At 36.9% G+C, this 22,901-nt stretch overlaps 1 protein-coding gene across 1 annotated transcript; it reads right to left on the bottom strand.

Moving 5' to 3' along the window:
• Positions 1–15,507: 15,507 nt before the first annotated feature.
• On the bottom strand, positions 15,508–21,573 carry LOC128223116 (BTB/POZ domain-containing protein 6-B-like). Its single transcript, XM_052932411.1, has 3 exons — positions 21,560–21,573; positions 17,558–17,764; positions 15,508–17,114 (listed from the first exon to the last, which is right to left on the bottom strand). Exons 1-3 carry the CDS (start codon positions 21,571–21,573, stop codon positions 16,373–16,375), a joined length of 963 nt encoding a protein of 320 aa, XP_052788371.1. The 3' UTR covers positions 15,508–16,372.
• Between the last annotated feature and the right edge of the window lie 1,328 nt (positions 21,574–22,901).

Here is a 22,901-nt window from a genome sequence, read left to right as displayed (position 1 = left end):
TTTAGCTTTAATATCTTTGTCAAGTTATATTATGAACCAGATTGGAGAAGCGTTATGGTTATAGATCAATCCAAAACTGCCATATATAAGCATGTTCGCAGCAACAGTTTTCTTCATCATAGTTATGATTTCTGGATATATAGATGGATTAAGATTGGAAAGATTATTAATTATATTGACTTCGGATCAAAACTAATGTGACATCAATTTAAGAAACATTTTGTGAACACCATTAGAGGTGAAATTTTTATCTGACCAAAGGTTACTTGCTCAGATTGTATTTTGTCCAAAATATCAATATTAAGCTCGAATATAGATTCATGTCATGACGAAACTTGCCACTTGCTAAAAACAAAGAACGTCTTTTGAGCACAACAAACTGTCGTTTAATAGGATAATCTCTAAACTTCTACCGAATGTTAGCCAATATTAAATAGAAGCCAATGTCGGGTACGCGCTATAGCAGGGCAATAACGAGGTCACTATATTTAAACATAGAAAGCACTCGTGTGGACAATATATGGTGATATTCCTAATTCCTAAAGGACATCATGAAAGTTTATCAGAACTCATTGTTTGTCTAAATGCTAGGTATACTAAAAACAATATGTCAATTTGGGTCAAACACTAGGTCACAAGTTCAAATAACAGACATTCTTGTGATCCAGTCGGACAAATGGTCCCTTCCGCGTACTCCGGTTTCCCCCACAACCAAGAACATCGAGTTTATGAGAGTGATTTATATAATATTGTAGAACTTGTTTCACAATCGTTGTATAAATAAATAAATTAAAACTAAGAATTAGCATTTCCGGAATATTGATAATAATATAAGGGATGATCCAAATATTCAAGGACACTATCTTTTATTATTATAATACATTTTTGTTTTATTTCTAACAGTTCAAGTCACCGAAGTCATTCTTGTTAAACACTGTAAAACTTTTCTCAAAGAGTAGCACTGTGCATTCAGAGAACATTGCTACACTCAATATGTTATGGTAAATATCAAATGTCATTCTTATGACTTTACCAGCTTGCCCGAGTGCATTCTCTATTCTGCTACTCTTTCAGAAAGTGTACTTTAAGTTTCACCCAAGAAGATTATGATGAACCTTCCATACGTACAACATCTTTCACTTATTTCAATTTGACCTAAAGAACCTGACACCTTAAGATTTAGTACTCACTTTATGTGTAGGTTATAAATGTTTTGACTTAAAAAAAAGAACTTTTAGAAATACATTTACTGTATTTGAGTAAGCATCTCAACAGTCAAATGAATAAAAAGAACGGGCAATTAATTGTAAAATCCTGATGGACCTTATATCTATACAAAATTTGCCTTAACATCATTTAAATTAATACAATCGTGTGTTTACACCAACAAACTACACATCGTTACAATCCCAAGCTCAATGAAACTGACGATCGTTCATGTCCATTATATTTGATATAACCATCCTTTGCACTTTCACTGACCCAGCGACCATGTCTTTTAAATAGTCTGGCATCAATGCCATTGTTTGCAGCAACAGTCGCTAAACCTGATCTTAATAAGTGAAGGCAATATATATTTACATCTTTTACGTGAGGTGTTAAAGCCTCTAGAAAAACGTCTCTGAGATTCGTATCAGACATTTTCGTTAAAAGGATAGGTGCTAGACAACCTCCTGTTATTATTGATGCCTTCAACTCACCCGATAAATTCCTCCGCCTTGCCAGATAAACATCCTCCATCCACGGCACTAACCTTGTATTCTCTATGTCTTCCTTGTTAAATGTTTGAGAGGAGCATCAAAGGAGTTGATTTCACTATTAGTTTGCGCCGTTTTTGTTGTATAAATTTTAATAAAAAAAGTCGTTGTTTAGTTAAAATATCTTTTATATCGCTTGAGATAGTTTTGATTGCTTGAGGTTGTGTAATCGATTTTAGTGCATTATGACGTTGTTGAAGGTTAGCAAAAAGTTACATATTTCATTCCTTTTTTCGACATATTGTACTTTTGACCGTAGTATCATTCATTCCATTGTTCGGTTGTAATAATATCTCATTCCTGATCAAGCAAAGTTATTTCTTCAACAAGAAAAGTATGTATAAGAAAAGTGGTTATCTTTATATTTCTAAAAGATATGACTTGCAATTAAGATGCATGTGAATTTTTCCATTTTTGTGTGTTTGATTGTCGAAACAAATAAATATGTTTTTTCATAGCAAAAATTAAAGTTATGAAAGTATAATAGTTATATTTAGAAGCATATAAAGGGAACCAGCTACAACCATTCAACCGTAATTTGATCAATTGTATATCCCAAGATAGGTATAAACAAATAATCAATCAATCAATCAATCATCAATCAATCAATCAATCAATCAGTCGATCAATTAATCAACCAATCAATCATTTATTGTATATGATATAACAAGAAAGCTATAGTTGCTTTACGACAACATTTTACAACTGCCAAGTTATCACAATATCCTTTAGTTTGATGACATAAAGAGATTGCGCAATAACATGTACCGACGAAAGTTCCCCAATTTTGCTAAATCTACTTGCAACAGTATTATTGTTTTTTAAAAGTGTTTTTTTTATCCAATTATGATAGGGAGTGAGGGCCTTTTTGATATGGAAAACGCGCCTTTTAGACTCAATTCATCATTTTAGAAATTCACAAAAGTTAACCAAGGTATACTAAAAATATGATGTTATTTATTTCCAAAAGTATGGAAGAGCAGTCAAATATGCACATGGACCATAAAGTGAGGCCTCGTAACGTTTGTAGACCAACAATTGAGGACTAGTATACGAGTATGGATCAACAATTGAGACAAACGTTTATGGATCATCCATTGGAACTCAAATATGTCTTTGAGGACTCACATACGTGTATGGATCAAAAACTGAGATTACACTGCTACTATTGACGAAACTTGCTTTCCTTACACCGCATGCATATTCTTCGTACACTGCTATTATTGACGATAAATCTAGGTCTTAAATACCGTATATATACTATAGATCGTACCCATGCACTATTGACCGTAGATCTAGCGCCTTAACTTCGAGTACATCCTATATTTCGTAACCATGTACTATTGGCGATAGATCTAGCGCCTTAACTACGTGTACATCCTATAGTTCGTACCCATATACTATTGAAGATAGATCTAGCGCCTTAACTTCGTGTTCATCCTATAGTTCGTACCCATATACTATTGACGATAGTTCTAGCGCCTTAACTTCGTGTACATCCTATAGTTCGTACCCCTATACTATTGACGATAGATCTAGCGCCTTAACTACGTGTACATCCTATAGTTCGTACCCATATACTATTGACGATAGATCTAGCGCCTTAACTACGTGTACATCCTATAGTTCGTACCCATATACTATTGACGATAGATCTAGCGCCTTAACTACGTGTACATCCTATAGTTCGTACCCCTATACTATTGACGATAGATCTAGCGCCTTTACTACGTGCACATCCTATAGTTCGTACCCATATACTATTGACGATAGATCTAGCGCCTTAACTTCGTGTTCATCCTATAGTTCGTACCCATATACTATTGACGATATATCTAGCGCCTTAAATACGTGTACATCCTATAGTTCGTACCCATATACTATTGACGATAGATCTAGCGCCTTAACTACGTGTTCATCCTATAGTTCGTACCCCTATACTATTGACGATAGATCTAGCGCCTTAACTACGTGTACATCCTATAGTTCGTACCCCTATACTATTGACGATAGATCTAGCGCCTTAACTACGTGTACATCCTATAGTTCGTACCCCTATACTATTGACGATAGATCTAGCGCCTTAACTTCGTATTCATCCTATAGTTCGTACCCCTATACTATTGACGATAGATCTAGCGCGTTAACTTCGTGTTCATCCTATAGTTCGTACCCATATACTATTGACGATAGTTCTAGCGCCTTAACTTCGTGTTCATCCTATAGTTCGTACCCATATACTATAGAAGATAGATCTAGCGCGTTTACTTCATGTACATCCTATAGTTCGTACCCATATAAAATAGAAGATAGATCTAGCGCCTTAACTTCGAGTACCTCCCTTATTACGATCACATGTACGATAGAAGATAGATCTAGCGCCTTAACTTCGAGTACATCCCTTATTACGATCACATGTACTATAGAAGATAGATCTAGCGCCTTTACTTCGTGTTCATCCTATAGTTTGTACCCCTATGCTATTGAAGATAGATTTAGCGCCTTAACTTCGTGTTCATCCTATAGTTCGTACCCATATACTATTGAAGATAGATCTAGCGCCTTTACTTCGTGTTCATCCTATAGTTCGTACCCATATACTATTGAAGATAGATCTAGCGCCTTAACTTCGTGTTCATCCATAGTTCGTACCCATATACTATTGAAGATAGATCTAGCGCCTTAACTTCGTGTTCATCCAATAGTTCGTACCCATATACTATTGAAGATGGATCTAGCGCCTTAACTTCGTGTTCATCCTATAGTTCGTACCCATATACTATTGAAGATATATCTAGCGCCTTAACATCGTGTTCATCCTATAGTTCGTACCCATATACTATTGAAGATAGATCTAGCGCCTTAACTTCGTGTTCATCCATAGTTCGTACCCATATACTATTGAAGATAGATCTAGCGCCTTAACTTCGTGTTCATCCTATAGTTCGTACCCATATACTATTGAAGATAGATCTAGCGCCTTAACTTCGTGTTCATCCTATAGTTCGTACCCATATACTATTGAAGATAGATCTAGCGCCTTAACTTCGTATTCATCCATAGTTCGTACCCCTATACTATTGAAGATAGATCTAGCGCCTTAACTTCGTGTTCATCCATAGTTCGTACCCATATACTATAGAAGATAGATCTAGCGCCTTAACTTCGTGTTCATCCTATAGTTCGTACCCATATACTATAGAAGATGGATCTAGCGCCTTAACTTCGTGTTCATCCATAGTTCGTACCCCAATACTATAGAAGATGGATCTAGCGCCTTAACTTCGTGTTCATCCATAGTTCGTACCCCTATACCATAGAAGATGGATCTAGCGCCTTAACTTCGTGTTCATCCATAGTTCGTACCCATATACTATAGAAGATAGATCTAGCGCCTTTACTTCGTGTACATCCTATAGTTCGTACCCATATAAAATAGAAGATAGATCTAGCGCCTTAACTTCGAGTACCTCCCTTATTACGATCACATGTACTATAGAAGATAGATCTAGCGCCTTAACTTCGAGTACATCCCTTATTACGATCACATGTACTATAGAAGATAGATCTAGCGCCTTTACTTCGTGTTCATCCTATAGTTTCTACCCCTATACTATTGAAGATAGATCTAGCGCCTTAACTTCGTGTTCATCCTATAGTTCGTACCCATATACTATTGAAGATAGATCTAGCGCTTTTACTTCGTGTTCATCCTATAGTTCGTACCCATATACTATTGAAGATAGATCTAGCGCCTTAACTTCGTGTTCATCCATAGTTCGTACCCATATACTATTGAAGATAGATCTAGCGCCTTAACTTCGTGTTCATCCAATAGTTCGTTCCCATATACTATTGAAGATGGATCTAGCGCCTTAACTTCGTGTTCATCCTATAGTTCGTACCCATACACTATTGAAGATATATCTAGCGCCTTAACATCGTGTTCATCCTATTGTTCGTACCCATATACTATTGAAGATAGATCTAGCGCCTTAACTTCGTGTTCATCCATAGTTCGTACCCATATACAATTGAAGATAGATCTAGCGCCTTAACTTCGTGTTCATCCTATAGTTCGTACCCATATACTATTGAAGATAGATCTAGCGCCTTAACTTCGTGTTCATCCTATAGTTCGTACCCATATACTATTGAAGATAGATCTAGCGCCTTAACTTCGTGTTCATCCATAGTTCGTACCCCTATACTATTGAAGATGGATCTAGCGCCTTAACTTCGTGTTCATCCATAGTTCGTACCCATATACTATAGAAGATAGATCTAGCGCCTTAACTTCTTGTTCATCCTATAGTTCGTACCCATATACTATAGAAGATGGATCTAGCGCCTTAATTTCGTGTTCATCCATAGTTCGTACCCCAATACTATAGAAGATGGATCTAGCGCCTTAACTTCGTGTTCATCCATAGTTCGTACCCCTATACTATAGAAGATGGATCTAGCGCCTTAACTTCGTGTTCATCCATAGTTCGTACCCATATACTATAGAAGATAGATCTAGCGCCTTAACTTCGTGTTCATCCTATAGTTCGTACCCCTATACTATAGAAGATGGATCTAGCACCTTAACTTCGTGTTCATCCTTTAGTTCGTACCCCTATACTATTGAAGATAGATCTAGCGCCTTTACTTTGTGTTCATCCTATAGTTCGTACCCCTATACTATTGAAGATAGATCTACCGCCTTTACTTCGTGTTCATCCTTTAGTTCGTACCCATATACTATAGAAGATAGATCTAGCGCATTAACTTCGTGTTCATCCTATAGTTCGTACCCATATACTATTGAAGATAGATCTAGCGCCTTAACTTCGTGTTCATCCTATAGTTCGTACCCCTATACTATAGAATATGGATCTAGCGCCTTTACTTCGTGTTCATCCTTTAGTTCGTACCCATATACTATTGAAGATAGATCTAGCGCCTTAACTTCGTGTTTATCCTATAGTTCGTACCCCTATACTATTGAAGATAGATCTAGCGCCTTTACTTTGTGTTCATCCTATAGTTCGTACCCCTATACTATTGAAGATAGATCTAGCGCCTTAATTTTGTGTTCATCCTATAGTTCGTACCCCTATACTATAGAAGATGGATCTAGCGCCTTAACTTCGTGTTCATCCTATAGTTCGTACCCCTATACTATAGAAGATGGATCTAGCGCCTTTACTTTGTGTTCATCCTATAGTTCGTACCCCTATACTATTGAAGATAGATCTAGCGCCTTAACTTTGTGTTCATCCTATGGTTCGTACCACTATACTATAGAAGATAGATCTAGCGCCTTAACTTCGTGTTCATCCTATAGTTCGTACCCCTATACTATAGAAGATAGATCTAGCGCCTTTACTTTGTGTTCATCCTATAGTTCGTACCCCTATACTATAGAAGATAGATCTAGCGCCTTAACTTTGTGTTCATCCTATAGTTCGTACCCATATACTATTGAAGATAGATCTAGCGCCTTAACTTCGTGTTCATCCTATAGTTCGTACCCATATACTATTGAAGATAGATCTAGCGCCTTAACTTTGTGTTCATCCTATAGTTCGTACCCATATACTATTGAAGATAGATCTAGCGCCTTAACTTCGTGTTCATCCTATAGTTCGTACCCATATACTATAGAAGATGGATCTAGCGCCTTAACTTTGTGTTCATCCTATAGTTCGTACCCATATACTATTGAAGATAGATCTAGCGCCTTAACTTCGTGTTCATCCTATGGTTCGTACCCATATACTATTGAAGATAGATCTAGCGCCTTAACTTTGTGTTCATCCTATGGTTCGTACCCCTATACTATAGAAGATAGATCTAGCGCCTTAACTTCGTGTTTATCCTATAGTTCGTACCCCTATACTATAGAAGATAGATCTAGCGCCTTTACTTTGTGTTCATCCTATGGTTCGTACCCATATACTATAGAAGATAAATCTAGCGCCTTAACTTCGTGTTCATCCTATAGTTCGTACCCCTATACTATAGAAGATAGATCTAGCACCTTAACTTCGTGTTCATCCTATGGTTCGTACCCATATACTATTGAAGATAGATCTAGCGCCTTAACTTCGTGTTCATCCTTTAGTTCGTACCCCTATACTATAGAAGATAGATCTAGCACCTTAACTTCGTGTTCATCCTTTAGTTCGTACCCATATACTATAGAAGATAGATCTAGCGCCTTAACTTCGTGTTCATCCTATGGTTCGTACCCATATACTATTGAAGATAGATCTAGCGCCTTAACTTCGTGTTCATCCTTTAGTTCGTACCCATATACTATAGAAGATAGATCTAGCGCCTTAACTTCGTGTTCATCCTTTAGTTCGTACCCCTATACTATAGAAGATAGATCTAGCACCTTAACTACGTGTTCATCCTATGGTTCGTACCCATATACTATTGAAGATAGATCTAGCGCCTTAACTTCGTGTACATCCTATAGTTCGTACCCATATACTATAGAAGATAGATCTAGCGCCTTAACTTCGTGTTCATCCTATGGTTCGTACCCATATACTATAGAAGATAGATCTAGCGCCTTAACTTCGTGTACATCCTATAGTTCGTACCCCTATACTATAGAAGATAGATCTAGCGCCTTAACTTCGTTTTCATCCTATAGTTCGTACCCCTATACTATAAAAGATAGATCTAGCACCTTAACGTCGTGTTCATCCTATGGTTCGTACCCATATACTATTGAAGATAGATCTAGCGCCTTAACTTCGTGTTCATCCTTTAGTTAGTACCCCTATACTATTGAAGATAGATCTAGCGCCTTAACTTTGTGTTCATCCCATAGTTTGTACCCATATACTATTGACGATAGATCTAGCGCCTTAACTTCGTGTTCATCCTATAGTTCGTACCCCTATACTATAGAAGATAGATCTAGCGCCTTAACTTCGTGTTCATCCTATAGTTCGTACCCATATACTATTGACGATAGATCTAGCGCCTTAACTTCGTGTTCATCCTATAGTTCGTACCCCTATACTATTGAAGATAGATCTAGCGCCTTAACTTCGTGTTCATCCTATAGTTCGTACCCATATACTATTGACGATAGATCTAGCGCCTTTACTTTGTGTTCATCCTTTAGTTCGTACCCATATACTATTGAAGATAGATCTAGCGCCTTAACTTCGTGTTCATCCTATAGTTCGTACCCCTATACTATAGAAGATAGATCTAGCGCTTAACTTTGTGTTCATCCTATAGTTCGTACCCCTATACTATTGAAGATAAATTTAGCGCCTTAACTTTGTGTTCATCCTATAGTTCGTACCCCTATACTATTGAAGATAGATCTAGCGCCTTTACTTCGTGTTCATCCTATAGTTCGTACCCCTATACTATTGAAGCTAGATCTAGCGCCTTAACTTTGTGTTCATCCTATAGTTCGTACCCCTATACTATTGAAGATAGATCTAGCGCCTTCATCCTATAGTTCGTACCCCTATACTATTGAAGATAAATTTAGCGCCTTAACTTTGTGTTCATCCTATGGTTCGTACCCATATACTATTGAAGATAGATCTAGCGCCTTAACTTCGTGTTCATCCTATGGTTCGTACCCATATACTATTGAAGATAGATCTAGCGCCTTAACTTCGTGTTCATCCTATAGTTCGTACCCATATACTATTGAAGATAGATCTAGCGCCTTAACTTCGTGTTCATCCTTTAGTTCGTACCCCTATACTATAGACGATATATCTAGCGCCTTTACTTTGTGTTCATCCTTTAGTTCGTACTCCTATACTATAGAAGATAAATCTAGCGCCTTTACTTTGTGTTCATCCTTTTGTTCGTACCCCTATACTGTTGACGATATATCTAGCGCCTTTACTTTGTGTTCATCCTTTAGTTCGTACCCCTATACTATAGAAGATAAATCTAGCGCCTTTACTTTGTGTTCATCCTTTTGTTCGTACCCCTATACTGTTGACGATATATCTAGCGCCTTTACTTTGTGTTCATCCTTTAGTTCGTACCCATATACTATTGAAGATATATCTAGCGCCTTTACTTTGTGTTCATCCTTTAGTTCGTACCCCTATACTATAGAAGATAAATCTAGCGCCTTTACTTTGTGTTCATCCTTTTGTTCGTACCCATATACTATTGACGATATATCTAGCGCCTTTACTTTGTGTTCATCCTTTAGTTCGTACCCATATACTATTGAAGATATATCTAGCGCCTTTACTTTGTGTTCATCCTTTAGTTCGTACCTTTATACTATTGACGATATATCTAGCGCCTTTACTTTGTGTTCATCCTTTAGTTCGTACCCATATACTATTGACGATATATCTAGCGCCTTTACTTTGTGTTCATCCTTTAGTTCGTACCCATATACTATTGAAGATATATCTAGCGCCTTTACTTTGTGTTCATCCTTTAGTTCGTACCCCTATACTATTGACGATATATCTAGCGCCTTTACTTTGTGTTCATCCTTTAGTTCGTACCCCTATACTATAGAAGATAAATCTAGCGCCTTTACTTTGTGTTCATCCTTTTGTTCGTACCCCTATACTGTTGACGATATATCTAGCGCCTTTACTTTGTGTTCATCCTTTAGTTCGTACCCATATACTATAGAAGATATATCTAGCGCCTTTACTTTGTGTTCATCCTTTAGTTCGTACCCATATACTATTGACGATATATCTAGCGCCTTTACTTTGTGTTCATCCTTTAGTTCGTACCCATATACTATAGAAGATAGATCTAGCGCCTTAACTTCGTGTTCATCCTATAGTTCGTACCCCTATACTATAGAAGATAGATCTAGCGCCTTTACTTTGTGTTCATCCTTTTGTTCGTACCCCTATACTGTTGACGATATATCTAGCGCCTTAACTTCGTGTTCATCCTTTAGTTCGTACCCATATACTATTGAAGATATATCTAGCGCCTTAACTTCGTGTTCATCCTATAGTTCGTACCCATATACTATTGAAGATAGATCTACCGCCTTAACTTCGTGTTCATCCTATAGTTCGTACCCCTATACTATTGAAGATAGATCTAGCGCCTTAACTTCGTGTTCATCCTATAGTTCGTACCCCTATACTATTGAAGATAGATCTACCGCCTTAACTTCGTGTTCATCCTACAGTTCGTACACCTATACTATTGAAGATAGATCTGCCGCCTTAACTTCGTGTTCATCCTATAGTTCGTACCCATATACTATTGAAGATAGATCTAGCGCCTTAACTTCGTGTTCATCCTATAGTTCGTACCTCTATACTTTTGAAGATAGATCTACCACCTTAACTTCGTGTTCATCCTATGGTTCGTACCCATATACTATTGAAGATAGATCTACCGCTTTAACTTCGTGTTCATCCATAGTTCGTACCCCTATACTATTGAAGATAGATCTACCGCCTTAACTTCGTGTTCATCCTATAGTTCGTACCCCTATACTATTGAAGATAGATCTAGCGCCTTAACTTCGTGTTCATCCTTTAGTTCGTACCCATATACTATTGAAGATGGATCTAGCGCCTTAACTTTGTGTTCATCCTACAGTTCGTACCCCTATACTATAGAAGATGGATCTAGCGCCTTAACTTCGTGTTCATCCTATAGTTCGTACCCATATACTATTGAAGATAGATCTAGCGCCTTAACTTCGTGTTCATCCATAGTTCGTACCCATATACTATTGAAGATAGATCTAGCGCCTTTACTTTGTGTTCATCCTATGGTTCGTACCCATATACTATTGAAGATAGATCTACCGCCTTAACTTCGTGTTCATCCTATAGTTCGTACCCATATACTATAGAAGATGGATCTGGCGCATTAACTTCGTGTTCATCCTATAGTTCGTACCCATATACTTCTATACCTAAATGATACACGTATGCGTCGAGGACGTCTCTACATGCTAGGGCCAACATGAAGACTCTTTTATTCCTAAATGATACACGTATGCGTCGAGGACGTCTCTACATGCTCGGGCCATCATGAAGGTTCTCTATCCATAAACGATACAAGTATGCGTCGAGGACGTCTCTACATGCTCGGGCCGTCATGAAGGTTCTTTTATCCCTAAACGATACACGTATGCGTTGAGGACGTCTCTACATGTTAGGGCCGTCATGAAGGTTCTTTTATCACTAAACGATACACGTATGCGTTGAGGACGTCTCTACATGTTAGGGCCGTCATGAAGGTTCTTTTATCAATAAACGATACACGTATGCGTCGAGGATGTCTCTACATGTAAGGGCCGTCATGAAGGTTCTTTTATCAATAAACGATACACGTATGCGTCGAGGACGTCTATACATGTTAGGGCCGTCATGAAGGTTCTTTTATCAATAAACGATACACGTATGCGTCGAGGATGTCTCTACATGTAAGGGCCGTCATGAAGGTTCTTTTATCAATAAACGATACACGTATGCGTCGAGGATGTCTCCACATGTTAGGGCCGTCATGAAGGTACTTTTATCAATAAACGATACACGTATGCGTCGAGGACGTCTATACATGTTAGGGCCGTCATGAAGGTTCCGTTACCCCTAAACGATACACGTATGCGTCGAGGATTTCTCTACATGTTTGGGCCGTCATGAAGGTTCCGTTACCCCTAAACGATACACGTATGCGTCGAGAACGTCTATACATGTTAAGGCTGTCATGAAGGTTCTTTTATCTCTAAACGATATACGTATGCGTCGAGGACGTCTCTTTATGTTAGGGCGGTCATGAAGGTTCTTTATCTAGAATCGATACACGTATGCGTCGAGGACGTCTCTACATGTCAGGGCCGTCATGAAGGTTCTTTTATCCCTAAACGATACACGTATGCGTCGAGGACGTCTCTACATGTTAGGGCCGTCATAAAGGTTCTTTGATCCCTAAACGATACAAGTTTGCGTCGAGGACGTCTATACATGTTAGGGCCGTCATGAAGGTTCTTTTATCACTAAACGATACACGTATGCGTCGAGGACGTCTATACATGTAAGGGCCGTCATGAAGGTTCTTTTATCAATAAACGATACACGTATGCGTCGAGGACGTCTCTACATGTTAGGGCCGTCATGAAGGTTCTTTTATCCCTAAACGATACAAGTATGCGTCGAGGACGTCTATACATGTTAGGGCTGTCATGAAGGTTCTTTTATCTCTAAACGATACACGTATGCGTCGAGGATTTCTCTACATGTTTGGGCCGTCATGAAGGTTCTGTTACCCCTAAACGATACACGTATGCGTCGAGGACGTCTCTACATGTTAGGGCCGTCATGAAGGTTCTTTTATCCCTAAACGATACACGTATGCGTCGAGGACGTCTCTACATGTTAGGGCCGTCATGAAGGTTCTTTTATCCCTAAACGATACAAGTATGCGTCGAGGACGTCTATACATGTTAGGGCCGTCATGAAGGTTCTTTTATCCCTAAACGATACATGTATGCGTCGAGGACGTCTCTCCATGATGGGGCCGTCATGAAGGTTCTGTTACCCCTAAACGATACACGTATGCGTCGAGAACGTCTATACATGTAAGGGCTGTCATGAAGGTTCTTTTATCCCTAAACGATACAAGTATGCGTCGAGGACGTCTATACATGTTAGGGCCGTCATGAAGGTTCTTTTATCCCTAAACGATACACGTATGCGTCGAGGACGTCTATACATGTTAGGGCTGTCATGAAGGTTCTTTTATCCCTAAACGATACACGTATGCATCGAGGACGTCTCTACATGTTTGGGCCGTCATGAAGGTTCTTTTATCAATAAACGATACACGTATGCGTCGAGGACGTCTATACATGTTAGGGCTGTCATGAAGGTTCTTTTATCCCTAAACGATACACGTATGCATCGAGGACGTCTCTACATGTTTGGGCCGTCATGAAGGTTCTTTTATCAATAAACGATACACGTATGCGTCGAGGACGTCTCTACATGTTAGGGCCGTCATGAAGGTTCTTTTATCCCTAAACGATACAAGTATGCGTCGAGGACGTCTATACATGTTAGGGCCGTCATGAAGGTTCTTTTATCCCTAAACGATACAAGTATGCGTCGAGAACGTCTATACATGTTAGGGCCGTCATGAAGGTTCTTTTATCCCTAAACGATACAAGTATGCGTCGAGGACGTCTATACATGTTAGGGCTGTCATGAAGGTTCTTTTATCTCTAAACGATACACGTATGCGTCGAGGATTTCTCTACATGTTTGGGCCGTCATGAAGGTTCTGTTACCCCTAAACGATACACGTATGCGTCGAGGACGTCTATACATGTTAGGGCCGTCATGAAGTTTCTTTTATCTTTAAACGATACACGTATGCGTCGAGGACGTCTCTACATGTCAGGGTCGTCATTAAGTTCTTTTATCGATAAACGATACACGTATGCGTCGAGGACGTCTCTACATGGTAGGGCCGTCATGAAGGTTCTTTTATCTCTAAACGATATACGTATGCGTCGAGGACGTCTCTACATGTTAGGGCAGTCATGAAGGTTCTTTTATCCATAAACGATACACGTATGCGTCGAGGACGGCTCTACATGTTAGGACCGGCAAGAAGTTCTTATATCACTATTTTCTATTTAAAACCGGAAGCCGCTCTTTTGATTTAGTTCGGTATTATAGTAATTTGACTTAATCATATGATAAAGAGTTACATTGCGTTTTGGCTTAAGCAACTACGTCCTTGTGTTATCAAAGTTGTGCACGCGATTAAGAAAATAGATTGCAATTATGTCACATTTTAAACGGGGCTATTATATGAAAATTTCTTCACAATACATTGAAAATTCTCATACCGAAAGCATATATGTGTATGTGTGATGTATTTTAGTTACATTTTTTTTCATCATTTTTTTATACATTGATTGGGAATAACAGACATATAAAAGGAATTCATAAGTTGGAACCATAATATTGCTACTGAAGAAACAAGGCAGTCCAAAGGACGGCTATATCCCCCGCCGTTTTTTTTTTAGTATATTTTGTTTTTTCTCGCAACCCGACTGCTACGGAGAATCTGACCAAAATTGTACACAACCACTGGTCAAGAGTGGGAATATAGGAAATACAAATTGTTTGATTTGTAGCCTAAATATTCTTGGATATATAAACATATTATAAAAGGATATTTGCTTAAGTTATACATATTGTGTGTAGTGTAGGTAAGATAAATGTCAAGTTTATTTTGGCTTAAACAAGCATGTGTACTATGACTTTTAAATGTCAGATGTAACCTTGACCATTGAGGTATGGACCAGGGTTTAGGTCAATGCACATCATTTCAATGTGGACAACATTTGTACCAAGTTATATGGTAATCCATCAATGCATAAGTAAGTTATAGCGCGGACACGATCATGTGTACTCTGATCTTTAAATGTCTCGTGTGACCTTGACCTTTAAGTAAGTTATAGGCCGGACACGAAATGTTACGGACAGAAACACAGTCAGACGGACGGACAGACAGACAGACTGACAGACGGACGAAGTGCATTACTATAATTCTATCCCCACTTCCTGGCGGGGGATTAATAAGCTTAAATGTTGCTATATTAAGGCTCAAAATGTTTCCAGCTAACCCCACGATTAAGAAATCTATAAAAGTCATTATATACACACTTATGAACGTTTTCCTGAAACCGATGGGCTATTTGGAATAAGAAACACGCATGTTTAAGTAACGTATAATATGGTGCGGATAATACACGATATTTTGCTTAAAACGTATTAATGTAAACATTAGAAATAATTTACAATAACTCAGAGTCTTATCAAGTTATGCTTATGACAAAAAATTAGATTTATCTGTTTTCGAAGTTTGAATTCAATACCTTACATAATGTTTCAAACAAAATATAAGTTTAGAAATTAACAAAGGCCAATAATTAAAACAAAACTGAGTCATGGTTTCTATACTCTGCAATTACATTAAATGAAATATATCTGTATATAAAGTTTGAAGTGAATACCTCAAAGAATGTTCACATTACGCTGTGGTCAAGATTGCCCAGACACACACAAACACGCACACACTAACACACACACCCAACAACTTTACACTTTTACGTTACTTTAACCTTACTTAAATCATGTCGATTCTTAAATTCATGACAGTTGGAAAATTCATTATATAGGTATTAACGAGGTCATAGCTTTGTCATTTGTTTGGAAAACCAAAAGCAGGTTTTAACAATGTTTTATATACAAAAAAAATCAACACTTTGGGTTTAACCGCGATGTGACTTGATTATAAACTTTGGTTAAGCCTTTTTACTCCGATAATCAGTCCTAAGATCTGGCCAGTAGACAGTGTTGTGCTGTTTGTTCCCTCGTTGAATTTAACATTTTCAAACTTTACTAGGACATTATCTGCATTAATATTCGGTTGTTGATCCGTTCCAGAGTAAATGTTTACACAGTGTCCAGTCAGTTTAGTATGATGCTCAACGCAGTACACTTTCCCGGGTTCCAATCGTATTGGGGGGAATAAATGGTCGAGTGTGGTCTTTTCTATCTCAAACTCAATAGATACATCTGATTGAACTAACACATTATCTTCATTTTCTTTCACAATAAACTTGCCAGTGGCCATCCCTGAAGTAGCTGGTCGAAAGAGCATCGCTCCATGAAGTGTACATGTTCTTGAAACGGTAAAAAAATTACATTATATTGCAATTCTATTGATCTGGTCCGAGTTGTTATGGAACGGAATCTCATAACCTTATACTGAGTTGTGGGTTTTTGTCTAGATTTGGTTGGATATCCAGATATCTTTTCGCCAAGAACAATGTCTTGATAGGAAGCCAGCTTTTCCTCTGGTGTTAAAACAAAGTCGTTCGCAACAAATTTAGAAAAATCTTCCACACTCATTGTTGGAAATCGAATCAACTTGACCAGCTCACCGATTTCGTCACGTATATTTTCAGCTGTTGGAATATTCTTTCCCTTTCGTTTGCATTCACACACACCCCACGCCTTCAATGCAGAATAAATATGGATTTCCTTGCAGTTCAGTATATCGTCTTCAAGAAGTAGTTTGACGGTATTCGACGAAAGGTTTTTAAATGATCTTGTCTTGAGCACGGCGATTGTATTCTGAGAAATAAAATTAATACACTCATCTTTAAGCTGGTCTTCTTGAAAGAGTAATGACTCGTCTAGAACGGTGCATACATTCAGAACAGTTATGGCTTTTCTAAGGAAATCCCGGCAGATCTTTTGCAGTGACGGGACGTCATATTTTTTCGCACAGTAAAGCAAAGACGTCACTGTTTTTTCATTCGTGTCACACGATCGTGTATATAAATACCTGAAAAATATTCCATTTAAATCTAAGAAAATCAGGGACATAACTGAAATGTTAACAATACAATAATCAGTAAATATAAATTGTCAACTTTAAGATACCAAGTTATGTTTTCAACCAAAATTGTCCATATTGACATGTTTCTAGCAGGTTTATTATATTATTATTTTTTTCCACTCAGATATATTTAAAAAAAATGATATTTGATTCCAAACTGAATTTATTAAACTCTGTGTGGTCACCAAGTCGGACAAATAGGTTTCCACCGAGTACTTCGGTTTCCTCCACAACACAAGACCATACTATCGCGCAACATCGGGACAACGAGAGTGATTAATAAAAGTTGCAAAAGCTTGTTTCACAATTGCTGTCAAATAAATAAGTTTATACTAAACTAAATGAAACTAAACAATCTGATTATGGATTAGTTCAAAAGACATACATACTTCAAAAATAGTCGAAAGACATCAGCATTGATATCAGGTATGTCCACTACAGTTGAAGTTTCTTTCAGTAACCCACAGAACATGGAAAAGAAAACAGGGCTCCTGCTTGCTAGGATCATCTTGTGAGCACGGATAATCGTTCTTTTCTTTCCAGCAGCGAATGATATGTCATTGAGAATTCCGTTTTCAAGTAAGTGCAGGTTTGTCCTTGAATGTTATATCACATTCACAATATAAATACTTCTTTGATAATTTACAGCGCTCAATACAAATGCGCCGCTACATAGCTTGCTTACGTCCAATACATTCATGATTTTACATCAAGAGTTACCATACTAGTTTAACATATAAAGTATAAAATAACAAATGTTACATTTTTTATGATGGCGTCATCATTTATTACATAAACATTTCTTTTATATTAGGTCTTTATAGGCTTTGGCATTAATAACCTCGTGTTGTTTATGTAGTGAAATCCATACCAAAGTTTAAGTTCGAGATGTATCTTTAAAACAACACAAGCTACTCGAAGTGATAATACAATCCCAAAGAGTTCTTTATCGATAACAGTGTGTATACCACGTGATACATTACATCATATATGCTACGCCAGAAGGCAACCTTTTGCTTTAAATGAAGACTTAAATCAAAGAAAGATTTACTTTTACTACACCATTTTAAATAAAACAAAGGGCAGTCTATGCCGCTGAAAAAGTCACGCCTTCGTTTTATTACCAGAGTTTGTTAAGGTGATTAATTTCATCAAACACTTCGACAAACCTGTTTTCCAAAATAATGTTTTCACAGTGCTCCGTCAGACGGCCGTATTGTTAAAAGGTGTGCAGAAGTCTTTTAAGAAACTACACTCTATATCAAACCCTGGTGAAAAACCGAAGGTGGGGCTCCGTAAGCGGCGTAGTTGTCATTTAAAATGGTAAATAGATTATAAGATAGGAAAGTTATATCGGTTTTAAGTCTTCTTTCGAGGCAAAATATTTCCTTCCGACGTAGCATTTATGACACAATTTATCACGTGGTATACACACACTGATTATAAGGACAGAACAATTTAGTATGTACATTCAGTCAATGCAAAAACACTTAGTTTAAGAGGTCCAATGTCGTTTGCTGAACCATTTTCCATAATTCTGATTTCTGGTTTTATCACATAATTTTATACATAATGGGAAGGTTTAAACGCAAAGACAATTAAGATTAAATGTCCATTTCATTAAAAATTGCATTCCTTAACCTTTTTCATAGTGCATTTCCTTACATGCAGTTTATTCATATTAATACTATGTTTATTTTGCAAAGATACCATTTCAAATACATTGTACTAACTGAAACATAACGAATTCGAAGAGTAATCCGGTATCGCAATATAGGTCCCAGGTCCCGGAAGTTAAACGTTTTAGCAGGTCAGTCTTATCTTTCAGCTATATATGCTTAGCTTGAAGATTATGGCAAGGAAAAGACGAAGGTGACTTAGGAGGCGTAGAGTCGCGCAGACAAGAAAGCATCAAAATACTCTGATGCGGATGTTTATATGGACTCGTTTATTTCCGAAACAGATGTGAAACTTCTGCTTTAACATATGACAATTTGGGTTGAAAAGCATTTATATCAACATATTTTCCATTAAAGATATGGCATTCAAGGACTTAATTCAAATATCAGCTTCATTTTCACAATCCCTGCTGACCTATTAAGCTTAACCGCAAGGCAAAAGTAGGTTGGGAGGGCTAAAATTACAACGTTTCAAAAGTTGGCGTTTAATTTAGTTTCACAAGGAACAATCTAAGGAGTGGACCAAATTTAACGAATGAAGATTTTATCATATTTTGGATATTGAAAACATTTTCGGAAAAGTGAGTCTACAATATATATATATTTATTTGTGTCAAAATGACCTAGGTCAGTTTAGATTACCAAGAAACAAAGTTTTATTGGATCGTGGTGAGAAAGTAAGAAGGATATTCAATAAAATAATAAAACATGTGGTATTAATTCATTTTAGATAAAACAAAAATGCTCATATATTTCTTAAGGGCATTCAACATTGCAAAAGTGGCTGAGAAAGGCCAAAGAAAAAAAATAATAATATTTTGGGTAGTAAGGAGTTGACCTCCATCTATGATAGGCCATTACTTTTTCAAACTAACCGCACCAAGCCCTTTAGGAAAGAATATATACATCAGATTCAGATCTAAAATGATTCACCCTTTTTCTGAAGTCTATCGACATTAAAACTTTTTTAACTGGTTTTTTTTGTCAAAATGTTTAGACTGCTTTATCAACAATGTTATGCGAGTTCTTGGTGATATTTTTTTTAAATAAGAACTTTATTCAATATAATAATGAAAAATAATGGATGAAATGCAAATATCTTTTTTAAGACCTCACTCAGCAATCAACAGAAGGCCTTACTTCTCGGTAACTTGTCCCTAGTTCCCCGCTGGCCATACTGATCTTTACAAATATGTGACTTCAGTTAATAATAAAATTTAAATACTCTACTTACCTTAACAATAACTACACAAAGACAAACTTATATAAGATTGTTTACGGAAAAAGGCAAATTTTGTACAAAGGGATCTTACTGATACATTTAAAGGTTACAGTCAACTGAATTAAAGTAAGGTTTTGGGAGAGTTTTTTAGTTCGCGTTATCACGATATTATCACGGTGATGATGCAATGCTGATTATTTCCTTCAACCGACGGAAAATGTTTGTTTTATCCGACGCCGATGAGGAATCAATCCAAATTTAACGTGTACAAAAGTTGGTATTGCTCATCAAATATTCTTTCTTACTATTATCTTATGGGGTTTTAGAAAATATCCTTATTTTCTAAGAATCATCAGATTATTGCTCAGTCTTAATTATTTGGTATTTAAGATATGTCGTTTTACGACAATGTCAAACAAACAAAGCAATTGAAGAATGATGTCATATGAAAAACCGAGGCAACGTACAGAAACTTAGTGTTTTGTCCCATTTTGAGTTATATAACTCATTCGGGCATAATACACACAAGCATAATAATTATATTTAAAGAAAACATGATTCCAGTTAATTAAAATGCATTGTTTAATCGCATGCAACTTCTATTGGTGTTGGTTCGTTGGATGCCATTGTTCTGATTACATAAACACGTTAACGCTAAGGAAACTTATGTAACTTTCACTGCGGATGTTTGCGAATCACTACTTGTCTTTTATAAAGGTTTTAGTAAGCGTTTACATGCTTTGTGCTTAATGTGTTTGTGTCTATTAAAGGCGATGTTTTTGGAATACAATACGAAGTATATGATAGATTAAAGGAACAAAATGACAATACTACTTTATAAAAAAGACTGAATATGATTTTCTGAACTTTTTTGGAGCGTTCATGACGAGATTTATCGCGTCGTATTCACACACTGTACAACTAGGTTTTGATCTTACATGAATGAACGGTGTAAGTATCATCAACGCGTAACACCAGGGCCAGTATTCAATATTGATCGTATTCTTATTCTTAAACATGCCTCAGTGATTCCATTCAGCCTATTGGTCAGCTAAATATACAGGCCAATCAAAACACTTAGTTTCTAATCCTAAATTTAAGTTGCTGAGTTGCTTATTGAATACAGCCCCAGGACGCCAGGGGCAACGCTGCAGCTTTCACTGTTAGAAAGCGTCGGTAGATTATGAGCAATGTCGGCGTCAGAATAGGTTATACACACAGTTATGTATTTAAGTCCGCTGAATGCGAAACAGATCGGAAATATGCAAACAACCGACCAAACGTGTACCTAAATAGGACAAATAATAGGAGTATGTTAAACACAGACGTTTTACAAAGGACAAATGCATGAGATGAATTAACAATATATATGATAATTAAGGTTTAATCATATGTCCGGGATTGTTTTATGTTTTGATATGCATTCAGGGTATCTGCACACTGGCTTACAACATACTTTCAAGAAGCTACCGAAAAAATGCCAAACATACCCTTTATAATCCATCTTGCTGTCAGTAGCAAAAGTAATATAGCATAATTATATAAGACAACAATACAAATACCTAGCAACGAATTGTTTTTGATAACAGTGTTCAAAGTGATTAAGAAAACATTAGTTTATATGCATTCGTGTGACAGGAACAATGGAATGCAAATCCAAGCCAAAACAAAAACAATCATCAATAAATTAATCAGTGCCTACTTCATATTGTAAGAAAAGTTAATAATTAACAATTTACCTTAATTGTCTTTTTATGACTAAATGTATTTGCATGACTTAATCAGGTAAACAAGAACGCTTGGAACTTCGGCCAGAAGTAACCGACACAAATATAACAAAAAATGCCTAAATTGCTACACACGTTTGTAGATTGGGCTATGTTCCAATGACTTTTCGGTATTTTGTCACATGATTGCTTTTGTTTTTTGCCATTGGATAGTAATTCCGCTCTTTGCAGTGAAGGTGCGAAATAGAAATAGAAATAGCGATGGTTGTAGAAGAAAATGAAACCAAAAAATTGTAAGGTTCGTTATGTTCAAAAAGTGCCATCGAAAATAGGACAAGAGACACAGCATCACAAGGAATCAGCCATAACACAACTATCCAAATATCGTTTTTTGGTTCATAACTAGAAATCATGATTTATAAATGGTGTAATAGTTTCATAGTTCAACAGAGAACATCACGTCAAATACATATGTTGTTAAGCCAGAGCTATGAGGTACGTGATGCACATTTAATTATTGTTGTAAAAGGCTTATGTTTTACTGATAATGCCAATGTTACTTGAAGTTTCATGTCATTATCTTAAACGTATGGTAGGTAAGGCCGACATTTATGACGAAAATTTTAACGACGACAAAGCTATGGCAATAATTTCTTTGATATATTAACAAACCCTTATAACACAAAACAAGACACTGCAGGTACAAACCCACTTTCGAAACGTCTCGAATCTGTTATTTTTCAATTAATGCTTTGCTCCAAGTAACAATAGTCTGCTACATGTTACCAACAATAAATCGATAACAAACGAAATATGTGAATGTGTTAAGAGTTTCCTTTTAGATTTTATCCCTGCCTTCTCGTGGCGAATTGACAATACCTACATGTATCTCTATAACACATAACTTTATTTCATATCGCTATAATCTGTTCGGGGATGCTTTGCTTAAGTGAACCAGTAAGATAGCTTTGAGCGCTATGAACGTTTCGGTGTCTAGAATTCTGCAGAGCGTTTTTTCAACGCTATGTTTTAAGAACCAAGTAAACTTTCTGTCGGAAGAGCTTGAATGTTTTCACCTCTTTGTATGGGCTAACTATTTTAGCGG

The sequence above is a fragment of the Mya arenaria genome, chromosome 1 (assembly GCF_026914265.1).
Source record: "Mya arenaria isolate MELC-2E11 chromosome 1, ASM2691426v1".
Lineage (NCBI taxonomy): Eukaryota > Metazoa > Mollusca > Bivalvia > Myida > Myidae > Mya > Mya arenaria.
The sequence above is the reverse complement of the archived record's forward strand: the minus strand, read 5'-3'. Positions and strand labels throughout refer to the sequence as shown.

Excerpts from the sequence above, each read along its gene's own strand:
- LOC128223116 (XM_052932411.1), bottom strand. Across the intron at positions 17,115-17,557 it reads GTCTTTCGACTATTTTTGAA|GTATTTATATACACGATCGT; the intron begins GTATGTATGTCT and ends AATATTTTTCAG.